The following is a 25,623-nucleotide window of genomic DNA, read 5'->3' as shown; positions in this document are numbered from 1 at the left end:
CGAGGATAACTGACCAAAAATATTATATATTAATATATTTTTGATAGAATTAATTAATTGATCATCATTTGAAAAACATTTATGTTTTAAAAGAGTAGATGTTATTATTATTTAGATAAAACAAAAAATTGTTGTTATTCGAATTTAAATTCTGGCCACGGCGTTAAGACAAAGATGTCATTAATCATCGATATTTTTTATTTTATTTTTTTGTGGTTGAAAATAGATAGGAAATTCTCGGAGGAAAAAATACATCGTTTTAACGCGTGTATAACCACCCTATCTTACCCTTTTTCAGCGTGTCACCGTGTGTATATATATATATATATATATAATTATAGTTCCTACTAGCTGGTGCAACCAGCAATAGCTATTTCGTCACGTTTTTAGCCCTGATGAAGGCTTTTTGACACCCCCATAATATCATTAGTTGTGGGTTATATTGAAGGAGAATATTGGTCGGAAATGAAGGTGTCGAGTCGGCGAATTATGTGCGTTATTAAGTCAAAACTCCCGTAGAAATAGCAGCACCCGACGACAGCGTAGGTCTGCCACACCTCCACCGATTGGGCGCGGCACGGCGGCCGTTCACTCGTAACCCTTCTCCATCACCATCACTGCCACAAATTGATTGATGGACGTCGTCGAAGTTGCACGGGGAGGGTGTGCATAAGTATGGGAAGGAGTGTAGTAGTAGACTGCAGTGCACGGTGAGTGGTATTAAATCACTGGTACACTTAGGTTAATTATATTATGTATGTCTGCGATTATGTGTGCGTGTGTGTGTGTGTGTGTGTATGTCAACTCGGTGAAATTGAGAACGGGGTTCGAGGTCGATTCTGGGGAAAAAAAAATGATTGAAAATGTGTTATTGCTTATTAACGAAACAATGTGGATGGAAAAAATGAATAAACAATAATTAGTGGTACGCATAATATAATACTATTTCCATCTGTGTATATAATAATATTATAATAATATCGCATCGAATACGAGCCTCGTTTTACTACTCGCAGCGTACTGCACAAGTATATTATTATTATTATTATTACCATTATACTCCATTACTGATACGAATTATACACGAGTATCACGTAAATAATATATATATATATATATATAAAGTATATAGCATAATATAATATATAGGTATACACACATATGTATAATATAATATATGCGATTATATAGGCCTAGGGGAGGTTATACGTATATGCGATAAGAGCATAATACTCGGTTGACCCGGGGAAAATGCGATGTGCAAAATACAGAGGAAAAATCTAGGTCACCGTGCACAGTCATCGGTCTGTCGTGTACGCCAAAATCGTTTCTCGCTGCTGCCGGTCGCCCCCTCGACAAAACGCAGTCACGCAGCACCAGCTCTCCTCGCAGCAGCTGGTTAAAAAGTCCACTTGAATAACATGACGTACAATATATATGCGTAACTTTTACCGCCTCTACGAATACAATGAAAAAGATGATTTTCCACCCCTATAATAATGGCGAAATGATTTTATACACATTTTTTAATATTATGTGCAGATAACCTACATTTAGTTCGGATCTGCATACATCATAGTTCCACAGTAACTGGGTGAAATAATAAACGTTATAATACACGTATTGTTATAATAAACGTATATGAAAATACGTATATTATGTGCATTATAACTATTTATATGATATTATATTAATTTGTATACTATTTTATTATTTAAAATCACTAAAATAATGTTTATCAAAATAATTTAATAACATACTGATCAGATTTGAAAACATTCATCACCCAAATCGTAGCAAGCAACGTTTTAAATGTCTTAAAATCGTTTTTAGACTCAAGCAATGATTATGTTAATCCAATTACTAAAATAAAAAAAAAACTGTTAATTATACATTAATGGATTTTGCTTGTATAAAAATACACTATTTTGGTCTAATAAACTTTTTTATTGTAGACCAAAAACTTTAGTGCTAAAAATCAATTGAAAATTGGTTACGGATAAGAAACCTTAATAAAATATTAAAATTAAAGAGATAAAAATTAAACATCTTTACTTTTTACTCTTTACTCTTCTATGTGATTAAAATCAAAATAATTTATTTCATACTAATTGCTGTAGGACACATGTTTTAAAATAACTTAAATTATTTTTTTGAACTGAGTTCATGTACATAATACCAGGAGTGAAAGAATCATAAAAATATTTATCGCAAAAACTTTTTTAAAACTTTTTTTTCATAAATACTTAAACGTTATCTTTGTTTGATTATTTCTTGTTTTAAAATTTATGGAGAATATATTTAAGCTAATTTAATATTGTTTTATTTATAATATTAATATTTAGTATTATTTATAAAGTAATTTAATATTTGATTTATTCTCATTTCCACCTTACTTTATATAGTTTTGTTAATATCGTAAATTCTTTTTTAATTTTAATGATTAAATATTTATTTTATGCTAATAAAAAGAGGATTAAGATAATTTAGTCAATTGTGAACATAGTCAACACTAAATTAAGCATTATATTAACTACAGATTTCACAATAGAAAAACATGTATTTGCTTTTATATAGCGTGATATAAATAATTATCCCTTGGCTTTTAATGGAAAAATCGAATAGTTTAGAACTGACAATAAACTTTTTAACAATATTTTGAAATAAAAATTGAAATAAAAATAATAACGGATTTATGAAAGGCGTGGTTGTCTATTTTCCATTAAAATATTTTAAACATATACGTTATTGTTAAGAACGATCGTTATTGTATGATGTTAGTATTGATTACATTTTTGCATTGAATCACAACTAAAAAACCCAGCGATAAAAATTCGACTATTTTATGGATCCGTTATGATAGATAAACTTCTCTGAAACAAATTTTACAACATAGTTGGTTTAATGGTTTAGGTTAAAAATGTTATTTATTTTAATAATCTTATAATTTTTAAAACTGAATTTTAGGTATATAGTTATAAATTTATAAATATATTATTATGTGCTGAAATTAATTAAAATTTGTTTTATTTTTAAATTTTTTATTTATAAATGTGTATTTTATATTGTTACATCATTATGTCTACTTAATATGTTATTATATAATATTCTACTACAATAACGTTCGATTTGAAGCAAAAAAAGTAGGTATAGAATTTTTTTGTAAAGATTATTGAATACATACATATATATATTACACGAGAAAAAAACTATAACTTATCATATTTTTTCAATTTATTAATACTAATGAAGTGCATAAGTATTTTATTGGTTAATATCACATCGAGTACCAACTTATTAAAATGGATTCTCTCACATTCATACTATTTATAATATTATATCGTTGTCTCTGAATTGTGTAATATATTTATATATTTATTAGATACAATATTAACTCAATTTTTACTCTTTTAGGTATAAAGTGCCTTGCACTTTGCATTTTGAAGAGTTAATTAAGTATTTTAAATATTTCTTAATCATTTTATGTTATGCATTTATAATTTGGAGCCCACCATAAAGGTTCTCTGATAATTAAACTGATATAATACCTAACTTGAAATTTTTCACTTTGCTGATACATAAAATGAACAAAGTAAAAATTATTTACTATAAATGAATTAAATATTGAAACATTGAAATTGAAAAGCAAATTGAATAACTGACGCTATATAATTCATTTAATTTCATAAGATTAACTATCCTAAAAATTAATTTGTTATTATATTTTTATTAATCCGGTATAAATGTTTGGTTAAGTTAGTATTAGTTAAATTTTGTCATTCTATTTCTGTTATGAAATATTTTTCCAAAACATAATTACAATTTATATCACAAATAATGTTTTGATTTGTTTGAGTGTTGATTGTTTGCATACTTTTTATTCAATTTTTCTTTGATAACCTATCTAGCTATCAATAATACTTACAATTTATATTGAATTTGCATTCTTACAGAGGAACTATGCACTTGTTATGGCGCATTTATTATTCATAAATAAAAATAAATATTTTTGATTTATTCAAATTATGAGTTAATAATAAAATCGTTGTGTATAATATATTGACGGAAAAAGTGGCAACACGACATATGAGACTCCATTTGGTGGCTCCAAACATTATGTTGTCTGTTCGTTTTGCCCAGCACGAAAGCTATTGCCATCGCGATAAAATTATACGCTGTGAGTCGTTAAAGTTTGATAACATATTCCGTAAAAACGACGGCGTGGCATCACGCTCTCAGTTTTTACCAAGATAATATTATTCGATACGAGATGTAAGTTGATGATCTGTCCTATATGTTTTATTCACTCTATAGCACAGCTCATCAGCTGTTACAGCTGTAATAGTATGTTAACGTTTTATAATTCGTTTAACGACCACGAGGCGATAAAATAGACTGGTCTAATAAAATACAACAACACAAGCAGCATGGAGTAAACAAACATACTGCATTTTAAACACCCGATTCGAGAAATACGATAAATCTGCGTTAAATTACAAATATTAAAACAGACACAACCAGGATACATGTTCGTTATAAGTTATTTACTGATGTGCGTAATATCATATTATACAGAGTTGATTAAACATTATTGGATAATGTATCTCAGTAATATTATGTATGCTCGGTTCTATTGTTTTTCATTGAATGACAAATTTAATGACAAAGGTTCGATTTCTCCAAGATTTTATTTTTTCCGTACTTCAATCATAATATTGTCTATGTACAATGTACATAATTTATTTAATAATAATAAAACAAAAATTTAACGATTAATGATTTTCAGCCCTTAAAATGTTTTATAGCAATGAACAGTGTAGTTCAAATATTTCCTGTATTCGGCATACATTATTAAATTTTATAAACAACTCATCTTGTCATTTTTCAATAAGCACATAACTATGAAAATGACCAATCAAACATTTGGCGCCCACAAAAGTGACTTTTTTCGCTATGTTATATGCAATCATAACATATATCGAATGATATCTTCATCTACTTGGCACCAATAATATTTTTGAAATATTGCATAAATTATTACTTTTAGGCATAAAAGCTTATTTTTTCAGGTTTTTACAATTCTATATAAAACCATGGTTTGTGATAGAAATGTGGATCTACATTCTACAATAAAAACGATATCATACAATAGTTAAAATTTTGTCTTTCTTTTTTTTAAATTATTGATGAAAGTACATTAGAACATATTAAAGTGTTTAAAAAATAACTTATTCATAATGAATTTAAACTATAATCGTTATATTATATGTTTATTGTTTATATAAAAATATAATAATTAAATATATAATACGTTAATATAATATTGTATCATAATATTCTCTAATATATTTTATATATAATTTAAACTATAAATATGTAATATATTGAACGGTTTTACGTAGTTAAGTCTTTTGAAATAAGTCTTAAATTAATATATTAATTTCTCTATATTACTATAAAATCTAGTTATATTTATCACAATTTAATTATATTGTATAATATTATATATTATGATATTGTAACTGTAATCTCGTGAGTATTAATTGGTTAATTTATAAAAGTTATTAATTTTTAATGATCATATTAATATAATAATTGTTGATACATGTCGGAAATCATATACTTTTGAATACAAACCACAATACATTGTCAGTACTGCGTTATATAATAATGATAGTATCGTAATTTATCTTGTTTCGATAATTCTGAATCAAACTTTTGAAGATTATTGTTAAGACAAAAAAAAAACTATTCTCATACACCACTAAAACATAAATCTATACGTATTACTTCTTTAGTGTATCGATGACAAAATGTACCATGATTTATTTGATGGCTGTTTGAATATAGTGAAATATTGAAATATAATAGGACAGAAATTCTCAAAAAATGAGTTCTTAAGAATTAAAATACGTGTATTCGTTTTCATATCACAGTGGTACAAACTATATTATTTAAGCGCCTTGCTTTTTAAAAAGAAATAAAACGTATTTACGTAATAAGAACACGACATTATAAAAATACTATAAATTATAGCTATAACTATAATATAACTTGTATTGGCTCTTGTAAAACTGCTAGTCAATTGTTGGAGTGGAATAAGTCTCAAAATTACTACGTTGGTAATATATAAATTATACTCAGAAGTTAATGGTTTTTCATTTTTTTTATATACTTAAGTAAAGCTTTTGTGTGTATAATATATTATATTAGATACATTAAAAATATCCCAGTGTTTCACAAAACTTAAATTATCATTTTTCATTCAAAGTCAGGAAATCAGATGTATTAGTTTACTTTTGTCCATATATAAATATATAATTCATATTATACTCAAACAGGCCTGTCCTTAAGATTTGTGAAGCTTAATATTATAAACTTCTATTTACACGTATATTTAAAAAAAAACATACTTTTTACTATTCACATTAATTGATTCAAAAAGTTAAGATCATCTTTAAGACACTGTCTTAACTGAACAAGTATATAGTGCACGGAATGAAAAAAAACTCTGGGGTTTTCTAGAAATATTAGGTACACTACTTTAGGCATATTTAAGTTATCATATTCGATCCGTAAAAACATATAAACGGTATAAAATAATAATTATTGTTGAAACCGATTTTCCGGATTTTTCACAACGACTGCAGTCCAACCCCGAGAACCCATAACAATACGAACGCGTTTCGTGAGAAAATAATGACGAAATTGCTGCCGGCGAAGAGATAGGTAGCTCTGTGTTTATTGCGGAGGAATAATACCGCGTAACGGATAGTCGTGGATAAAGAAAAATTAAGGACAATGGTTATTTTTATCTGTCCGTGGGTTTGACCACGGGCGATCGCAATATCAATCGAGCGAGCGGGCGGGGACGAGAGAAAGGGAAGGGAGACGGTGTCTGGCCTGTCAACCATCGTCACCTCCACTTTACCTCCAGTCGCCGCGCTCTACTAACTTTTGTCGACGGTGGCGGTGGTCGTGTACGGTGTTTATATGGTGTGTGTGCGTGTGTGAAATATAGACGCAAAGGACAGGACGAGTGTTCGCGGGGTGTGTGCGTTTATTGCCGCGGCCGAGTCGGCAAAGGCGGCCAAACCGTGCCGGGCCGAAAGGCCGCGTAAGCGCCCGCCGCCGCTGGATGAACGTAGGTTATAATCCTCCGGTCGGGTTACTATAGCGACCGGAGTATCATCAGACGGGGGTGTCACGTGTGGTTTGCGACTTACAGACGCTACACGCCGTTAATCGATTTACTCCTCTTTCCGTACACACGCACACGCAATGGCGCGGCACATGCACACGCGGGGACATTAAAATAATATATTATCGAAACTGATTTTAAAAAGCCGTCATAATAATATATTATATATTATATATATATATGGTTAATAGTTATGGGAGATATTATATTGAAACAGTATCGTTTCGTTGCTCGTCAAAGGTGTCGTTACCGTTGGGTTGGGTTAGGTTAGGTTAGATTTACGGTGTGAAAAAAAAAAACCGTATAGGTATTATATATACCTACTTGTAAAAAGTTCGACCGTACGAAAAACGAATTTCGATTCTAATCGTTCGTCAAGACCGCCGTATAATATTATCGATCTTAGTTTAATATTTTTGACTAAACCGATGTGTGTATGTCGCGTGTGCTATCGTAGTGCTTTCCGACGATATAATATAGGAAAAAGATAATTTTATGCTATCTGATAAAAATTCGTTACGGAATAACAGACTGTTGATGCATCAATACTTTTTTTTTTTTTTTGTTTACATATCGTATTATTTTAATACTATGGCCCGGACGAGATTTTTCACAATAATATAGTAATATAATATTTATGTCATAATATAATATTATAATTCATTAGTTTTTGTTTTGATATTATATATTATATCTCTATTACGCATTAAGAATATTGAATGAAACTATACTATAAATTATTTTAACAATAATTACGCTTGTATTCTTAAAATGTATATAGCATCATAATAACGACTGTCAATTTTGGCAATAAAGACAACTAGATAATCTTTAAAATACTACTAGACTTTATTCGATGACGATTGAATTGCTAACAATGAGCTTATTTGAAATAAAGTCATACCTACCATAAACTAATAATTTATTACTGGGAATGATTTACAAAGCATATTAACTAACGAGTTTTATATACGTCTAAAGTAATATAATATGAGTATTAGAATTTATCAATATATTATAATAGTTATAGTTGTTAGCACCAGATAAAAATTCATTATTCTTATTATTCATTATAAGTATTATGTATTTAACATTTACTTTATAATTATAATTCAAATAAAAAATGATACAATTATAATATTTATGCACATTACATTCATGTAGTATTTATCATATGAAAAAAAAAATATATATATATTTATATATTAATTAAAGCAAATTCAATATATATTTTGATGTCAAAATTACGTAAAAACAGTTAAATAATATAAATTATACGAATATATATGTATAAAAACAGATAATATAAACTTGTGAAGAATGCAAGATACACTTATTTAAATCTAATATTCAGATGTAAATTACATAAAATGTTACATCATATTTAACAATATGACTTATTTTGCAAATAATATACTTTCATAATATCCTACTCCATCTGGACATGATCATTATTATTTACAGTCGAAAGCTTCATAGTGCAGTAATACCTAATTAATTAAGTTATATAAAATATTAGTAAATCATTTGTCTAATTGGTTTAACATGTCAGTCGTTAAAACAATATCAAAACACAATGAGCTCATTTAAGAAAACCTCAGGGTTATGAATAACAATTTCAGGGGTGCTTCAAATAGTATACTAAACCAAAATCAATAATATAATATATATTATATATAATTTTTTTTTTTTTTTGTTTCGATTGTAAAAGAAACGGAGACGGAAAAGTTCATTTTGTTTAACGTCCATGGTATATAAGATGGTATTGTAGTCTGATGATCAATAAAATGCTATAGTTATGAACAATGCTTATTGCAGTCCATAACAAAGTTATGAGATCACGTGTTTCGAACGTCAGTCCAAAGGAAAAAGTAATTGTAATCCGGGTCAGATTCATACTTGAATCCACCCAAGTTATGACTTTAAAATTCAATTACGACTGTTGAAGTTTTAAATCTATCAAATATGTTCTGTGTTATTTATTCATATAGGAAAAATGATCAAAACATGTTTTAAAATTAACCATTATGAATATTTAATGATGATATAATGATATCATAAAAACATTAGTTTCTTTAGTCGGTTTTTTATAAACACACATATTTTATAATTAAATCTAATTTATCAAAAATAAATTGTGTTACTAACGCCAAACTTATTTCACAGTTATCTAATTTTGTATAATATAGATTATCTCCATTTCTTCCGTTGATAATGAATTTTGTCAAGTACTGGTTTTTAGAATTTAAAAATATACTTCATGACTTTATTTTTTTGTTATTTAAATAGTGTCCCGTGGGTAATATAAGATTATAGACTTCCACTGAAAACTACCCTTTTTTACTGTAGATTGTTATGCAGTTGATTTTTTTTTTATTTAATGTTCACATATATAAATCAAAATTCGAATCAGGATTTTTTACTAAATTGTTTAACTTGTGAATATTTAAAAATTTTGTAAATAAGTAATATAAATATTTATATTCTATCCATTAAAACGTTTATTTTAAAAAATATCTCAAGTTAGTATGAGACTTTGTTAATATGGGTTTTATACATGGCTTAATTTGTGTCTTACGAAATATTCGATACATTTCTTTTTCTATAAGATGTTTTATATCAGTAGAATTCAGGGTAAATATTCCCCAATGATCTCTCCCCCCCTTATTGAATATCCATCAACCCCCTTGTCATAGTTCTCTCTTTTCTTCTGATACAGAAAGTGAAGGGAGGAATTTTGATGTTTCTATACGCTTTTTGTCGTTCTTAACGACATAATAACGTACTCTTAAAGAAAAAAATACAGAAAGTTTAAGATTAATAGTTAGTTTAGATTTAAAAAAAATATATATATTTTTAACCAAAACCCTGAGTCAACTAATGTTTTTAATTTCACCAACCTTAATTAATATAAAAAGTTTAAATAACTATAACACTTTTTTAATCTTATGTTCAAATTTAATAATGATTATTATATTAAGATTTAATAAAAATACACCATAATAACTAAATAAATAATTATGGTAATAAAATCCACTTTTAAAACTATGTTTACTTATAAACTCATTTAATTTTAGTAAGTTATTGAAATTATATTATTTATTTAACCAATAACTATTACTTAATATTTTTAGTTTAAATTAAAATAATATCGTCATGAAATTAATAAACTAACCACAAATTCCATTTAGGTACATAGACTACAAAAGACAATATTAGGTTTTTAAATTATGTTGTACCTTTGCATTAAAATGTCAAGACTTTATATTAAAAATATCAAAATTCACCTTAAAATAAAACTGCTGTAATATAATTACGAATTGCATGGTTATTTCGTAAATATTTCACAAAGTAAGGAAATGTTTACAAATTGTATAACTAATTTAAATTCTGTCCAAGTATTACAGTTATATTTTATGTCAAGATACATTTTTTATTCGCCTCTTTTATTCTTCTATTTTTTTAACTTTTCAAACTTAAAATCTAAAATATATTACTTGTCAATTTATGAAAAACTCATTTATGAATCTATTTTAATGAAAAAAATGACTTGATTTGATTTGTTTATATCAGTACAGTGTAATATTATTGGTTGGCAATAGCTAAGAACTCATTAGCTATATGAAATCGATAGATTATTAATACTGCTATTCAAAACTTTTAGGTATATATTATTTTAAGATTTTTTATAGAGTTGAAAAATTGAATGCATAATAAAAAGCGTACTTATTTGAGATTTGAATATTATGATAAGTATATTTAAGGCTCTACATTTTTAAATAATTATAGTATACATTAAAAAAAATGCTTTAATTGATGTACACTGATCGATAATTTGTCTGCTTTGCATTTTAAAATATTTTGTTGTATGAATCGTACTTTAATTTCTAATTAATAACAATAGTTTGAAAATCATATATATATATATATATTATTTAATCACATCAACTGTTTTTAATAAGGGCCAACATTTTTATAATTAATTTTTAGGTTTACCTTATTCATTCTTTTTGTATTCTATCAAGACTAATATATTACTATTAATCAATTAATTTAATGTCATGTCAGAAATTTCAATATATTTTATATTGTCTGTGACCTTTTAAAGGCTATTGATGTGCTTGAATATAATTAATTTGCATCGTATATTTTTATAATTTTATTGCGTGATATAGTTCAATTATTTTGGTAAAATATAAAGCTATAAAATAAATAAGTAAATCGTCCTAAAGTTTGAATTAAATACATGTATGATATTGAGTTTCAGTTTTGCATTAGAAAAAAACAAATTCAAAATATTTATTGTTATTTCATTAATTATCATTTTGTTTAATCCAAAATTTTAGGAACCATTTTCACAGTTACCATTATTTAAAAAAATGTACATAAATATATTTAATTTAGGTATATAATTTAATTATATCACAATAGATTTTTGAAAAGCAATTAGGATAATAAACATTGGTCATAAATATAATGGCGTTAGTTATTACCTTTAAAAATATGATAATATCACGAAATAGTTTTTTTGCATGTATTTTAGTTAACTTTCTGGGCGTAATAAGTTGATATACGCACCTAATAATCACTAATATACTATTTTAATTTTTCATAATTTCTAAAAGCAAAATATAATTTTCATTTAAAATAGATGATATTCACATACTTTATGAAAACAATTTAATCTATTCATGTATTTAATATTCTTTGAATAAGTAATATATAACTATATAAGTATTTTTATTAGTTTCATTGGAGTAAACATGTTATGGTTGTTCAGTTTATATATTATTATATTAAACAAATGGTACCAATTATGTGTAAAATGAATAGAAATTACTAGGTAAAGTTTTTAGATAACAGAAAGGTAAAATAAAAATGTGCTACCTTATATTTTTGATGTATAATGAATAATGACATTAATTAATATTCCGGGGTTATCCAATTTCAATAAAAGAAGAAAAGAAAAAATTATGTAGAAACCGTATTTAGAAAACAGTACTTACAAGTAAAATGTATATAGTTTTACTCGAAACAATATAACCATTCTTTGTTTAACTAAACGATTTAGTTATATAAAAAAGTAAATACAATTTATAGCAATACCAATATTATTATAATTGCTTTAGTTAATAATTGCAATACTGTTTTCAAACACGAATTCACGAAAACCGTATTAATTTACTTATTTTTTAAGTTATAAATGTTGGTTTTAAAAAGTAATTTTTTACATTATGTCTGTACTCTGTATTAATGTTGTACCTTTTAATATTAACAAATCAAACTGTTCTTTATTAACATTGTGAATTTTAACTTTTGATAATAATGTTTTACCGAGTATAATAAATATTAATTAAGAGAAACATTTATGTTTTCCTATTTGTTATAACATGCTTATATTTTATTAAATATATTTTACACCCACTTAATAATTTTTTATGAATTCGTTATATTTAATAATTATTATCATTTAATAAAAATAAATAATATTTTATTGAACATACATTTACACGTATGCATGTATTATGCAACTTTATTACATACAATTATAAATTAATTTAATTTAATATTTTAATAGTTTCCAGAAAAAAATATTATTATTGTTATTTTTATCACAATAGCTTCAATTACTATTTTAGATTCTTGATGGAGTGATGCATATATTGATCTTACAATGATATCTGTTTGGTTTTTTTTTTTTTTTATTTCAGTGTACAAAATAATTTGTTAATGAAATGCTTCAATTTTCATTTTGAAGGTGGTTTTGGATAATACATTGAATTTAGTTAGTACTTTAAATAGGTCAAAATTAAATATTCCCAATACCTTTTTTTTATACTATTGGAAAAAACAAATAAAACATTATAAAAAAATGGGATTTTTTACACAAATCCAATATTATTATTAAAATAATTATTTTGTAACTATAGTTACCAAAATTAATAAAGTTTTTGTTCAATTTTTATCGTATACAATGGGTTATCATTATACTTCAATTTAGCAAAATCCATTATACTTAATAATGAGTTTCACTTAACACCAATATACAACGGAGCGGTATCCATTTGCCTGTATTTTTGAGATTATAAATTGAAGTAAGGAAGTTATGCAATTAAATACGTATGCTGTTACAAAGGATATTGAATTGGAATTTTCGTGACAATTGTTTTAAATTTAATAGACTTTAATTTAGATAATTGTAAAAATATATATTATGATTAGGTAGCACAAATAGAAATTTAAAAATGTCTCTATCAGATCTATAAACTGTTGGACCTAGTTCAGTGAAAAAAATATAGCCATGAAAACAATAAGCTCCCTCTTATGTTTATGCTTAAAGGAATTTATTGAAGGAAAGGCATTTGAGTAAATTTTACAGCGTCACTATTTGCCATTGTATGAGGAGCTTGATAAGCGATGGTAGTTGAGTAAGTATGGAAGAGAAAAAGAGAGAGTGGGAGAAAATAGATGGACAGATAGGGTAAGAAATAGTGTAAAAGCGTGAGCGAGATGGAGAAGAGAAAAAAGGTAAAGATAAAATGAGGGCCGACCTCTTGAACTCCGATCGACACCCGTCACGCCTTTATCAGACTATAAGAGTCTGTAGTCGTAAGCCCACTTTAGCATGTGCCTTCCAGTGTTATTTTCCGGTCTCTATGATCCCTGAGTGGCAGGCAAACCTATCTGAAAGATGAGGTGAAGGGATATATATCACGGACAGATGAGAAAAAGAGTAAGCGAAAAATAGTAGAGTGAAAGAGAAAAAGAATAAAAGGAAAGGACAAGGAATAAAAAAGGGAAGAATAAAAATAAAATAATGTCAAGTTTTAATTGAAAAAGTTTAAACGTTAAGGAATCGTCTCAAATTTTCTCAGTGCAATAAATATTAAAATGAATGCACGTGTCTCTGCAAAGGACAATAAATGCTTAAAACGCTTTTGTTAATTATGTGGAATGGATAGTTTTGGTAGTCTAATATTATGTATTACTGTATTAGGCATTCTCGTACGTTTTTAACGTAATTGATGATAAACTAAAATCCTACTGATATAAATAGTACTGATCATTTCAATATAGTTTTACATAACGTTTATGATTCGACAATTCAACGGATAAGAACATTTTGAATTTTCACGTTTTTATGTCTATATTTTTAGCTACATTTTTCGCCGATAAATATTGTGCTATTCGACTTACTTAAAGTTCACACCGTTTAAGAATCACTGATTTATTGCTTGAATAGCAGATTATTCCCTTCAGTAAACACTTGGTTTTATGTCATCTGCAAATGACACTATAAACTCCTTTCCTCTTGTCATCTTGCCTTTCTCAACATAGCTCCGCGCATATACCTACATTATTATGTAAAGTACGCGTGACAAAACAATCTTCAGATACTCTCGGGGGTATTTTATATATAACACGTACTTTCTATATAAGTATTTTTTATCAATACATCGACAGAAATAAATTTAAATAACGCAAAATATTTGTTTAGTTCATTTTTAATAAACATATAAGGATATTAGTGTATTATTTATTTTTTTGTTATCAATTATTATACATTTATTAAATTGTATTTTCGTCCAAAATTCATACAATTTTTCAATACTGACATTATCACCTTAAATATTATTAGAACTCATCACAACGTTATACTTTTGTAAGGATTGTTTAATATTATAGAACAAACATTTGTTTGTACTTATTTGATACAAATGTTATTTGTCTGTTATTGAGTTTTTCTTATTACTATTTAATGAATAATGAAACGTTTGAACATGTTATATCTTTTATGACACTAATTAAATATTTCTGAATCAGTTCCAACATTAAAATATTTTGATCTTTAATGTTTTTTAGTATTTAGGAATGGGTTTCATCGTTTGCAATAGTGATCACATTATCTACCTTTATTATTATAAATAATACGCATAGTATATTAAATTAGACTTATTATTACATGTAAAAAATATCAAATAATTGTTTTATTTTTTAATCGAATAGAAACATTAATTGCCCATAATTAATATTAAATTTTAACTACTAGTCCCTAGTTGTCAAAATTGACAAAAATACGTTTTATGTGTCATTCTATATTCTATGATCACGGTAAAATCTTCGTTTAAAATAAAATATAATATGTTTTTAAATTATCTTAATGATGAATTACCAATAATAACAAGGGTGTACTTATATAGTAATTTTGAAGATATTACAGATATAAGTAAAACTTTTTTTTTCAAAATTAATTTTAAATTATTAAAGATACATAGAATACAATAATATAAATACAAATATTTTATTACTTCGTATAATTTTTTTACTAAATAAAATATAATCCCTTTCTTTCCTATTTGTACGTTTCTCCGTTTGTAATAGCTGCCAAGATTTTTATGACGATGATTGATGGCCAAATTTTAAAATATCATAAACCGACGAACATCAAACATGTTGTGGATGGGTGACCTTCCAAGGAAACGTCTCCATATAAAGAAATAACATGAAGGGAAGTTAAATTGAAATGTATATATCATCCGATTTTACTTTATATATTATTTTGAAAATATCCAATGAATAATATATGTATTTTTTTTTTTGACTATGATGCAATACACAATTCTAAAATTCATATAAATCTAAAAATATCATAGGAATATAATGATTTAAATATTCAAATGGATATAATGATTTTACATAATTATTCATGAATAAAACCTACTATTAAAAATCAAACCAAGTAATTGGAATACAACATTATGTACCTACCTAAACTTATTCGTGAACGGTCGGATGTGAATGTGATCAATACTTCAAGTACTCGAACGAGCGTAGGAACCTAATGACTAACGAGTAATTACAATGTTTGACTATAATAGTTCACTACATTTATAGTATGTATATAGTTTATTCATTATTCATAATAAATGAAGAACACGAGAGACGTATTAATTTGGAGTTTGTGTTATGAGAAAAATTAAATAATAAATTATCGCCATGTATATGTATGGTGTACACAATAGGTTAATTTGCTGTATTATAATAGTAACCAGTGTATTTAAACAATTATATATTGCTTAAATCACGACGTCACGCAACTATATTGTGTTATACAACCTTCAGGGAAATTAGGTCGTGAAAAAATAATTAAAACATTTTTACAATCTCAACAAATTATTGTACGAGTAAAAATAGTGTAGAACGATTACCTATAATATAAAACTAGAAAACAATAATAAGTTGTATTTATATATTTTTTTTTTATGTGTGATTGCAGGACGCTTACGCTCTGTGGGCGTGTGCCGCGGTCCTGCCTCACTGGACCCGGACGACGGCGAAACAGGGACGCCGCGGCCGTTACAGGGTGAACGCTTGCCGGTCCGTGTGTCTGGAGGCCGAACAAAAGTGTCCGTGGCTACTTCCGGTAGCTGATGACGCCAACCCGTACGCTGGTGAAGCATCGTTCACTTGTATAGGTAAACAACATGTGCCGTTATAACATTGTTTCTCCCCTTTCCCTTCGATTAGTGTATTTAAAGAATCGGAGGATATAGTTTTAAGTCCCCAAAATAAAGGTATATTTTCTGAACGACCGAAAAATGACCGAAACGGTCTTAATAACTGCAGCAGAGGTGCGTAGTAAATCGCATATTATCTTTTAAACGGCTTTTAGGTTTGTATACAGCCACCTTAAATCGTTTTCCGGAACACTATACGAACACCTAACTTTACAAACTATTAACTAAGACATAGTGCAGGAAAAATATTTGCTCGGTGTCCAATCTATACCACTTTTACAATATGCCAGCTCGTGTAATATTCTATATTTTCGCATACAGGGTATAACTGAACAATTTTAAAATTAAAAAAAAAAAAAAAAAAACAGTTCATATTATATTATAATCATCTACGTCGTTCTTTGGGTTATATTTTATTAGACGTTTAGGCACTACCATTAAAAAACAGTGGTCGAATCTACGTTATAGTTTTTTCTTGCTAGGCATATTTTACCATCGCCCCCGCCTCCGCCACCACCGACGTCGACGACGACGACGACGAACTCCAATTTGCAATATTACTAATTGCCGCTGCCGCCGATAATGTACACGCTGAAAAATCGAACACCAATGCGTGTGCACCATAACGCGTGCGCGCACGTGTTTATGTCTATGTGGATGAGCGTGTGCTGAGAGAAACGGCGTGACGCCTTCTTTCCTGGCGTTAGCGCCGTCGCCACCGCCACCAGCAGCACCGCCGCGCCGCCGATCGTTGTTGCTAAGGGTCCCTTCCTCGCCGACGAGCGCCAGCTAGTTTGTGTTCTGCGTGTGGGTGTGTGTGTGTGTGTGTGACTGTGCCCTATACATCGAGGTGGGTGAGTGGGTGGATGGTCGTGGGTGAGGTAAAAAACTCGGGCAATCCGCCTCACACCTCCCCCTCAAGGCGGCGATCGGAGGGGTAGACACGTCATATATAATATTATACATGCGCGCCCGTCTTCTCGTTAGGTTTTCGGGTTACCCTTTTCCAAACTATAATAATAATAATATATTACAGCGGCACACAACGCATCATAATAATATGTTATTATTACTATCGCTATTACCATTATTGTGCCCGTCTCGGAATACGGCCATCGGCGGACGTGCGAGCACTGGTACCGATGTGTACCGCGGCGGTATTGTAATGCGTTTTAATTCAGAAACGACGCAGTCGCGCGGTTCGAAGTATTATTATTATTATTATTATTATTATTGTACAGTTGGCCATCACTTTTTCGTTTTCCTCTTCCGGTTTGTCATTTCCGTACATTATTGTTATTATCTCTATAAGAACCGCAACGGCCACTGTATATAAATATCTCCGTCTGAACGCTTTTAATAAGCACGTACAGAAATATTGTTGTTGTTGTTGTTGTTGTTGTTATCGTTATTGCCGTCCTAACGGTCCGAGTACGAGTGTTAAACAATATATAATAATAATATCTACTAATACAGAATTCATAGTTGTTGGCAACCGTAGCCTTTACTTCGCCGATACAACGATGCCAAACAGTATTGTCTCCGCGCGATCTCTGTCTATACGACTAGCCCTTTTAAACGAGTTAATTATTGTTACTATTATATAGCTACACGCGTTGAGGATAAGTTGAAAGGTCAACAAATCTGATACATTTTCGGATTTTTACACGTTGTTTCTACGAAATAATTTTTTTTACATATAATTTAGTATTGATTTAGATTTTAGACGTAGGCGTCTTAATATTATTTTAATTTGATTTATATACATAAATCGTTTTAATTACACTTTAAACTAAATAAAAAAAGGAAATAATTTCAAAAACGCATTAAATGCATTTAAATGAATATAGTAAGTTTGTAATAGTATATGCCAAGAGGTTGTACTTTGTTTTGGGAAAACATTTTTTTTATGGTAGTTGCAGTGATTAGGTACATTAGCAAATAAGTGTAGTCGGATATCCTGTGGCCAGTAGTTTGAACTCAAACTGTCAAAAAGCAAATTTGTGGCAAAAAATACAATCTGCTCTTGGCGGATTTGAAACAATTTCGTAATATGAATATTGTACAGCATACAACATAATATATGATGTTTTTTTTTGTTATTTGTAAATAAAATATAAGGATACATTTTATTCAAGTTGGAAAATAACAATCGTGTATTGTATACCTAATAAAAAAAATAAATATATATTTATTATATATTATGAAAAAAAAATAAAATTTTAATTAACTTTATGAAATATAATATTAAAATTACCATGTCATAAAAAATTGATAAAAAAAATGACTTCAATTAAAATTAAAATTTGTTTATTATATTTTATTGACATTTTTCGTTAAACCTTTTAGTCTAACCTTTTCGTTTAAAATATCTATTTATTTTTTATTTTTTTATTTTGTAATAAAATTATTAATATAAATAAATTAAATCATTTCGCCATAAATAAGGAATATCATAATTATTTGCGTCATTACACGCGTATAGTCTACACAAAGTGTTTTTTTTTATGAATATAACGTTTTGTTAACAAAAAAATTGTTGTAAACAAAAAGCAAAAAAGTCTTACAAATACGTGTTCCCTGCTATTCTTTGTTTCGTCCGGTTACGAAAGGCTTTTTGTGTCAGTCACGTATTATGCGAAATGCCAAGCAAGTTTAAAAAAAAAAAAAAAAAATAGTTGACCCTGTGAAAACATCGTTGAACGTGTAATAATATAAAAACATCGTTGCTTTCATGAATTGTCGATATTTTCATTATAATCCTTCGACTCTAACGCAATAACTAGTTTTTTCCACTACAAAAAATTGTGTAAAAATGTATAATATGTCATAAAATTGTTTTTTGGTAAATATTTAATGTATTAAAAATAAAAAAATATTCTTATTTATTGAAAATACAAATTGAAGATGGGTACCCCTAAATAATAATTTCCATTCGGTTACCATATACATATAGAACTGGTTTCTAATCTGTAACTTCGCTCTTACTGCGCTTTATTATAATTTAAATTGTAATTTAATGAAAGTAGATCATTTTATGGTTTAGAAATAGGTAAATCTTAAATTTTTTTAAATTAATAAACTTTTATAAAACATTAAAAATGAAATTAAAATACAATTTTTTGCTTCTAACCGAAATTTAGTTTCAATATTAAAGTTATTTATAAATATTTATGCAATAAATTGTTTTTGCGTTTTGAAACTTAACGAATAATAGCTTTAATATGTTAATTGCTTACTTTTATCTCGAACATTTTAAATATTATTTTAATAGAAATATTTAAAATATTTACATTGAAATTCTAACTTTTCTGCCTTTCAATCATTTTAAATCCCTTAAATTCCTAAGTGTATCGTATATTTGTAGGTTCAAAACCTATACCATGTATTTAAATAATATTATATTATTTCAAAGTATAGATTATATGGTGCTTTCTTTAATGTTAGTAGATATATATAATAGTATGTAAACACAAAAAATATCTACACCTATGATTAATTATAGGTAGGTAGTGTTTACTTGAAGCACCATTATTACCGACAATTTAATTTAAATTTCATACATTACGTTACTACTATTTGAGTACTATATATAATAATACAATATGGAATTAATTAATTTTTTTTCTTATTATTACAGTAACAGTAGCCTATTTTTTTTTTTTTTTTAATATAATTACTAATTAGGTAGGTCAGTATGGGTTGTATGCTATACATATATTACTATACTTAATTAGCTAGCAGCTATAACTTTAGTTTAGCTCCCTCACTTAACATATATACGTTTAAGGTAATAGTTTTTTTTATTTTTAATTGAACTTCTATTAACATCGGCAGCAGCATCCATAAGTTATTATATCAATTACAGATTTTTACCAATGGCATATACTAGTTTTTATTGATATAAATTGTTATTTTCTTGTTATATTTAAAATTGGTCGTCGTCGTTAAATATTAAATTTGATAAGTGAGCGTTACTATCACGATCTAAGGCAGACAGGTTGCGCAACGAACTTATATATTTTGAGATGTGATATTCACATATATTTACAACTATCAGTCAAGTATTTGATTTTTTAATTTAAATGTTTTCCTCGAACCACTTATAACTGATATAAAGATATCACCATTCATTGAATATTAATTCTTAATATAAGGAAATAAAAATGAACATTTAATCTAATAATAATATTAATTTTATTAACAATTGACATTTTAAATAAAAAAAAACATTTTAAATTTTAAATTAAAAACTCTTTTAACCTATAAATCAATATTTTATTTTCCGTGTTACCATATGACGCCAATCAAGAAATATAGCATTGTGTGATATCGTGATGCTTACAATAATAAAAAAGAAACTGTTTTGGTTATTTTCTGTACATAGATCCAGACATATGGTTCCAAACGTCTGCGACGGACGTGACCGAACAATGCTGCTACGAGCACTGCGCGGACGGTCTATGCGTGCGGAACGAAACGATGTGCAACGATGACACTGGCGGTGGCGCCTTGGACCTCCACAGGCCGGTGTGCGTGGAAAGCGTTCCGCAGGCGGACGAGGAGTCTCAGTGCACCGACTATAGTCTGACCGACAAGTCCTCAAGTCGAGGTCGACCGGACCTGCCACTGCAGCTCCTGTTGTGGGTGTCATCGGGACTGGCGCTGGCGGCGGCAGCGGCCGTCACGTAGTGGCTGACGAGACGATGACGACGAAAACGACGGAAGACGGGGAAGAAAGGAGATCCGAAACAAAAAACACGATTTCTGCAAAATTATAAATCTATTATTATTATTATTATTATTATACATTATTGTTGTTATTATTGTAATGTCACTTGTGAACGGATGAGGTTTTTATCTCAGAAAAAAAAAACCAAACCGAAAAATAATAATAATTATTATTATATAGTATGAAAAAAAAAAAATAATAACGAAAATAAGGACGGACCGCCCGTCCGATAAACGCGGACGCAACGGGCACGAGCAGTGCTTATAATGGCTCGTCATCGTTGCTTGACGGCGGCCGGTGAACCGGAGGGAGCTTGACACCTCTCTGACAGGGTCCTCGTTCTTGATAAGACTATTATTAAAATACTTATACAATACATTATATTGTTATAAAAATTCACACAGTCACACACACAAACACATAATATACACATAAGAGGCGTAACTAGGGAAGGTAGCCTGGGGGTGGATTTGTCACTTCTTCCAACAAATAATTTAAACCTCAGCATCCACTAAAATCATTGAAAAATATTACACAGGCTTTCAAAAACTGTAAAAAAAATATATGATATACGTTTTAACCCCATCTTCTTGAGATCAGTTGTTTCGTTATTACAACCGTATCATATTCATACTAACTCAATGGGGGGTTGAACGGTACATATTTATCACCCCCTCTAAAATAATTCAAACTTCAGCATCCATTAAAACTATTGAAAAAAATATTATAAACACTATCGAGAGTAGTAAAATATATTATATTTTACACGTTTTAACCATTCTACCCGAGTTTAATTATCTGATTACGCCCATTTCACACACACACACACACACACACACACACACACACACACACACACACACACACACACACACACACACACTCACACAAACATTTTACCACGATCGCTGGTGCCGCAGGTTTTTTCAGACCGGGACCAATAAAATATTATCACAATATATAAACGACCGACGATGGAATGATTATATTGACAGATATATTAAATAATTATTAAAACAACGCGTAAGGCGTAGAGTATTAATATATTATTATAACACTTTCAACGCGTATATAATTTAATTAAATACTATTGTGTTATTGTAGTGTTAAGAACATTATAGGTACGTAGATACCTACGTATTACCGCTATTACCTACCAATAGGTCGTGATGAGTTATACAACTCAATGTCCAAATAAGTTGTATAGAGTGAGAAACGGATTCACGCATTTGTTTTTTTTTTTTGTTGTTGTTCTGTTTTCTTGTTTTAATTTATTTTTTTGTTTAAATTTAATTTCAATATCTTACGAACAATTGAGAACAGTGGATAAAAAATATCCAATAGTCACGTAACGACGATCGATTACAATAATTATTAGTTATTATATAAGTTTATGATATCGTCAGAAACACGGATCGTTTTCATCTTAATATTAAATATACCTATTATACTCATAATTGGCGTGATTTTTATCTTAACCTGTTTTAATACTCGCCATTTATTGTCAAATGCGCTGTATTAAGACATTCGAATGATAAATTGCGCTTGAATTACTCAAACGATTTCACGTGACGATCCAATTACAAGAAATAATCAATAATTATTTGGGGATTTTTTTGTACCCACCAGATTAGTATTTAAAACTTTACGAAATAAAATAAACTTAAATATTTGTAATAAGTAAACATTTTCTTGTGTTCATTTCCATAATTTTGCAAAAACATATGAATTCATCTTCTACGAGTTATAAAAACGAATTAAACCTCCTCAAAGCGATAGACACCTGTCACCAAAAGTTTTTTTAAATTATTTTTTTTTAGTAAGTAATATAGGTTGTATTTTTTACTTTTTAAGTTACATATTAATTATTGAACGTTTATTATTAAAATGAATGTCATTAAATAGTAGGTATGTCCCGTGTTATATAGATTCGTACGGGTGATCTTTAGCATATTGTGATTATTAGCTTCTATATGGTTTTAAGTTTTTTGTTAATTTATTTTGTTTTTAATGTTTTTATTGATTTTTAGAATTGCTGGAGACAAATTAGTTAAATTTTGTTTAAGACAATAATATTATTGTTGTTTTCGTTTACGCATAGAAAAAACTTACGAATAGGACCTTAAAAAAAAAAAAAAATGTTCTTGGGCCTGAAAATCGGAAAGTGTTAAAAATATATTGTTCCTGTTAGAATTTAAATTTATAAAATATGCTAAATTTGTTGTGAAATTTAATATGTTCAAATATAATTATAACATACAAACATTGTAATAATTTAAAATAAATATAGGGTTAATTTTTATAATTTGACTGGTTTAGGTAAACATGGTTGCAAAAATATATTATCTATAGATAATAAATGTATATATATATTTATTATTTATATAAATATATCTATATATTATTTATTTATTTAAATAAATATATATATATGATATGAGTTAGCTTTATTTGTAGGTAGTTCCGTCCAAACATATTATATTGTAGTTTATAAACAATATCTCGTACTTACGGCCTACAGAACGTTAAATTTAATTGAGCAATTTATTTTCAAATCTTATTTCATGCCCTTCAATTGTAATTTTTTTGTTTTTGTGCCAATTTAAATCTTACTTAAGTCAATATTATTAGAAAAGTGCTCAATATATATTGTAAAAATTAATAGACTTAGAAATGAAAAAAAAAAATGTCAAATCTTATAAGTATATTATTGTAGGTTTAATATTTTTAAATAAATTATTTAAGATTATTTTTTAACTATATAATAAATTACGGATTTCTCAAAGAAATTATGAAATATGGTATAAAACTATCAGCCGGCTTGTCGGAATGAATCCCATCATTTTTTTTTTTAAATCAGTTTTATTGTATTTGCTCGATGTAAAAAAATTAGTTGTTATACAGTTATGTATGTGGTACTTTTCTAAATACATTTTGAAACTGTTAATGCAATATTTGTTTACAAGATTCAATGAAAAAAAAAATAGTGATCAATTTGGCACAATATGTAATACTCGCTTTTGTTATTTAAAATGTTATTGTTTCTTTTCAATACACAGTAAAATGCAATAAGTGTTCTTATGTTGTGCGAAATGATGTATTGATATTCAGTAGATATAAAAATTTGTTTATGTATTAAAAAATAATGAAACATAATTAAAGTAAATATAAAATACTGATTAGAAAAATGATGATGGGAAAAAATGTGGCTTACAAAATATACTAATATTTAATACCTATACATCAAACTCATTAAAGTCGTACAAAATTTTTCATTTTGAGAAGACCGTCCTTATTACTTACAATTATGTACATAGCCATAAAACTAAATATAATATTAATTAATTTTCTACTCTATATACTATTTCTGTTCATAAAAAGAAAAAAAAATTCAAAATTATTTTATAGCTTTTTAGGTACGTATACTAATAATTACTAATGAGTTTATATACAATTAACTGAGTGCTCTGTAGATGAAAGTTTTAAGGTATTTTTACACCACTTGAGTAGAGACCAAGGGGCAAGGGCTAACCACTCCATAGCGGTCGTTTGATTAATATAATAATAAAGAAAACATAGATAACGATAATAATATAATATGATTGATTAGACAATTACAAAATTAAGGTTATATTTACCTCTATTAATAATGTCATTATACTGAATATATTATAATTATAAATATAAACAAACATGTAGTCAATTGTAAAAATAATTCTATATGATTATATTAAGTATTATAAATAATAAAATATAAAAACTGTTGGTTAATTATTAGTTTTGTAAAACATTTGTTACGTTCAGACGTATATTATAAGAATTTTAAAATAATAATATGAATGCAAATTACTATTACGAGAACAGAAAAACATTATGTTATGGAATAAAACGTTTGTTTTATAGGAAATATATATAATTTAAAATACATGATATTGTATGTTTGTGTTTTTTTTTTGTGTATGTAATGTGTTTGCACCTATACGAGATAAATTGTATTGTATTTTGTCATCGTCGAATAATATTATAACATATTGTAATAACTCATGATAATAGACTTGGCAACAACGCAATTTGTCGATAATAACGACTTTGCATTCAAAACACAAAGGTGCTCATATAACAACAATGTTCAACACCTAATATTTTATCGTAATACAAACCATTTAATGATA

General features: G+C 27.6%; 1 protein-coding gene across 1 annotated transcript in view; it reads left to right on the top strand.

The window, feature by feature from the left end:
• Window positions 1–25,623, top strand: part of LOC114124804 (putative uncharacterized protein DDB_G0277255) — a 42,393-nt gene extending 16,770 nt beyond the window's left edge. Inside the window, exons 3-4 of the mRNA XM_050200433.1 lie at window positions 16,479–16,677; window positions 21,107–25,623. Of these exons, the coding sequence (XP_050056390.1) occupies window positions 16,479–16,677; window positions 21,107–21,411 (504 nt within the window). The 3' untranslated portion in view covers window positions 21,412–25,623. The remainder of the gene's footprint in view (window positions 1–16,478; window positions 16,678–21,106) is intronic.

The sequence above is a fragment of the Aphis gossypii genome, chromosome 2 (assembly GCF_020184175.1).
Source record: "Aphis gossypii isolate Hap1 chromosome 2, ASM2018417v2, whole genome shotgun sequence".
Lineage (NCBI taxonomy): Eukaryota > Metazoa > Arthropoda > Insecta > Hemiptera > Aphididae > Aphis > Aphis gossypii.
The sequence above is the reverse complement of the archived record's forward strand: the minus strand, read 5'-3'. Positions and strand labels throughout refer to the sequence as shown.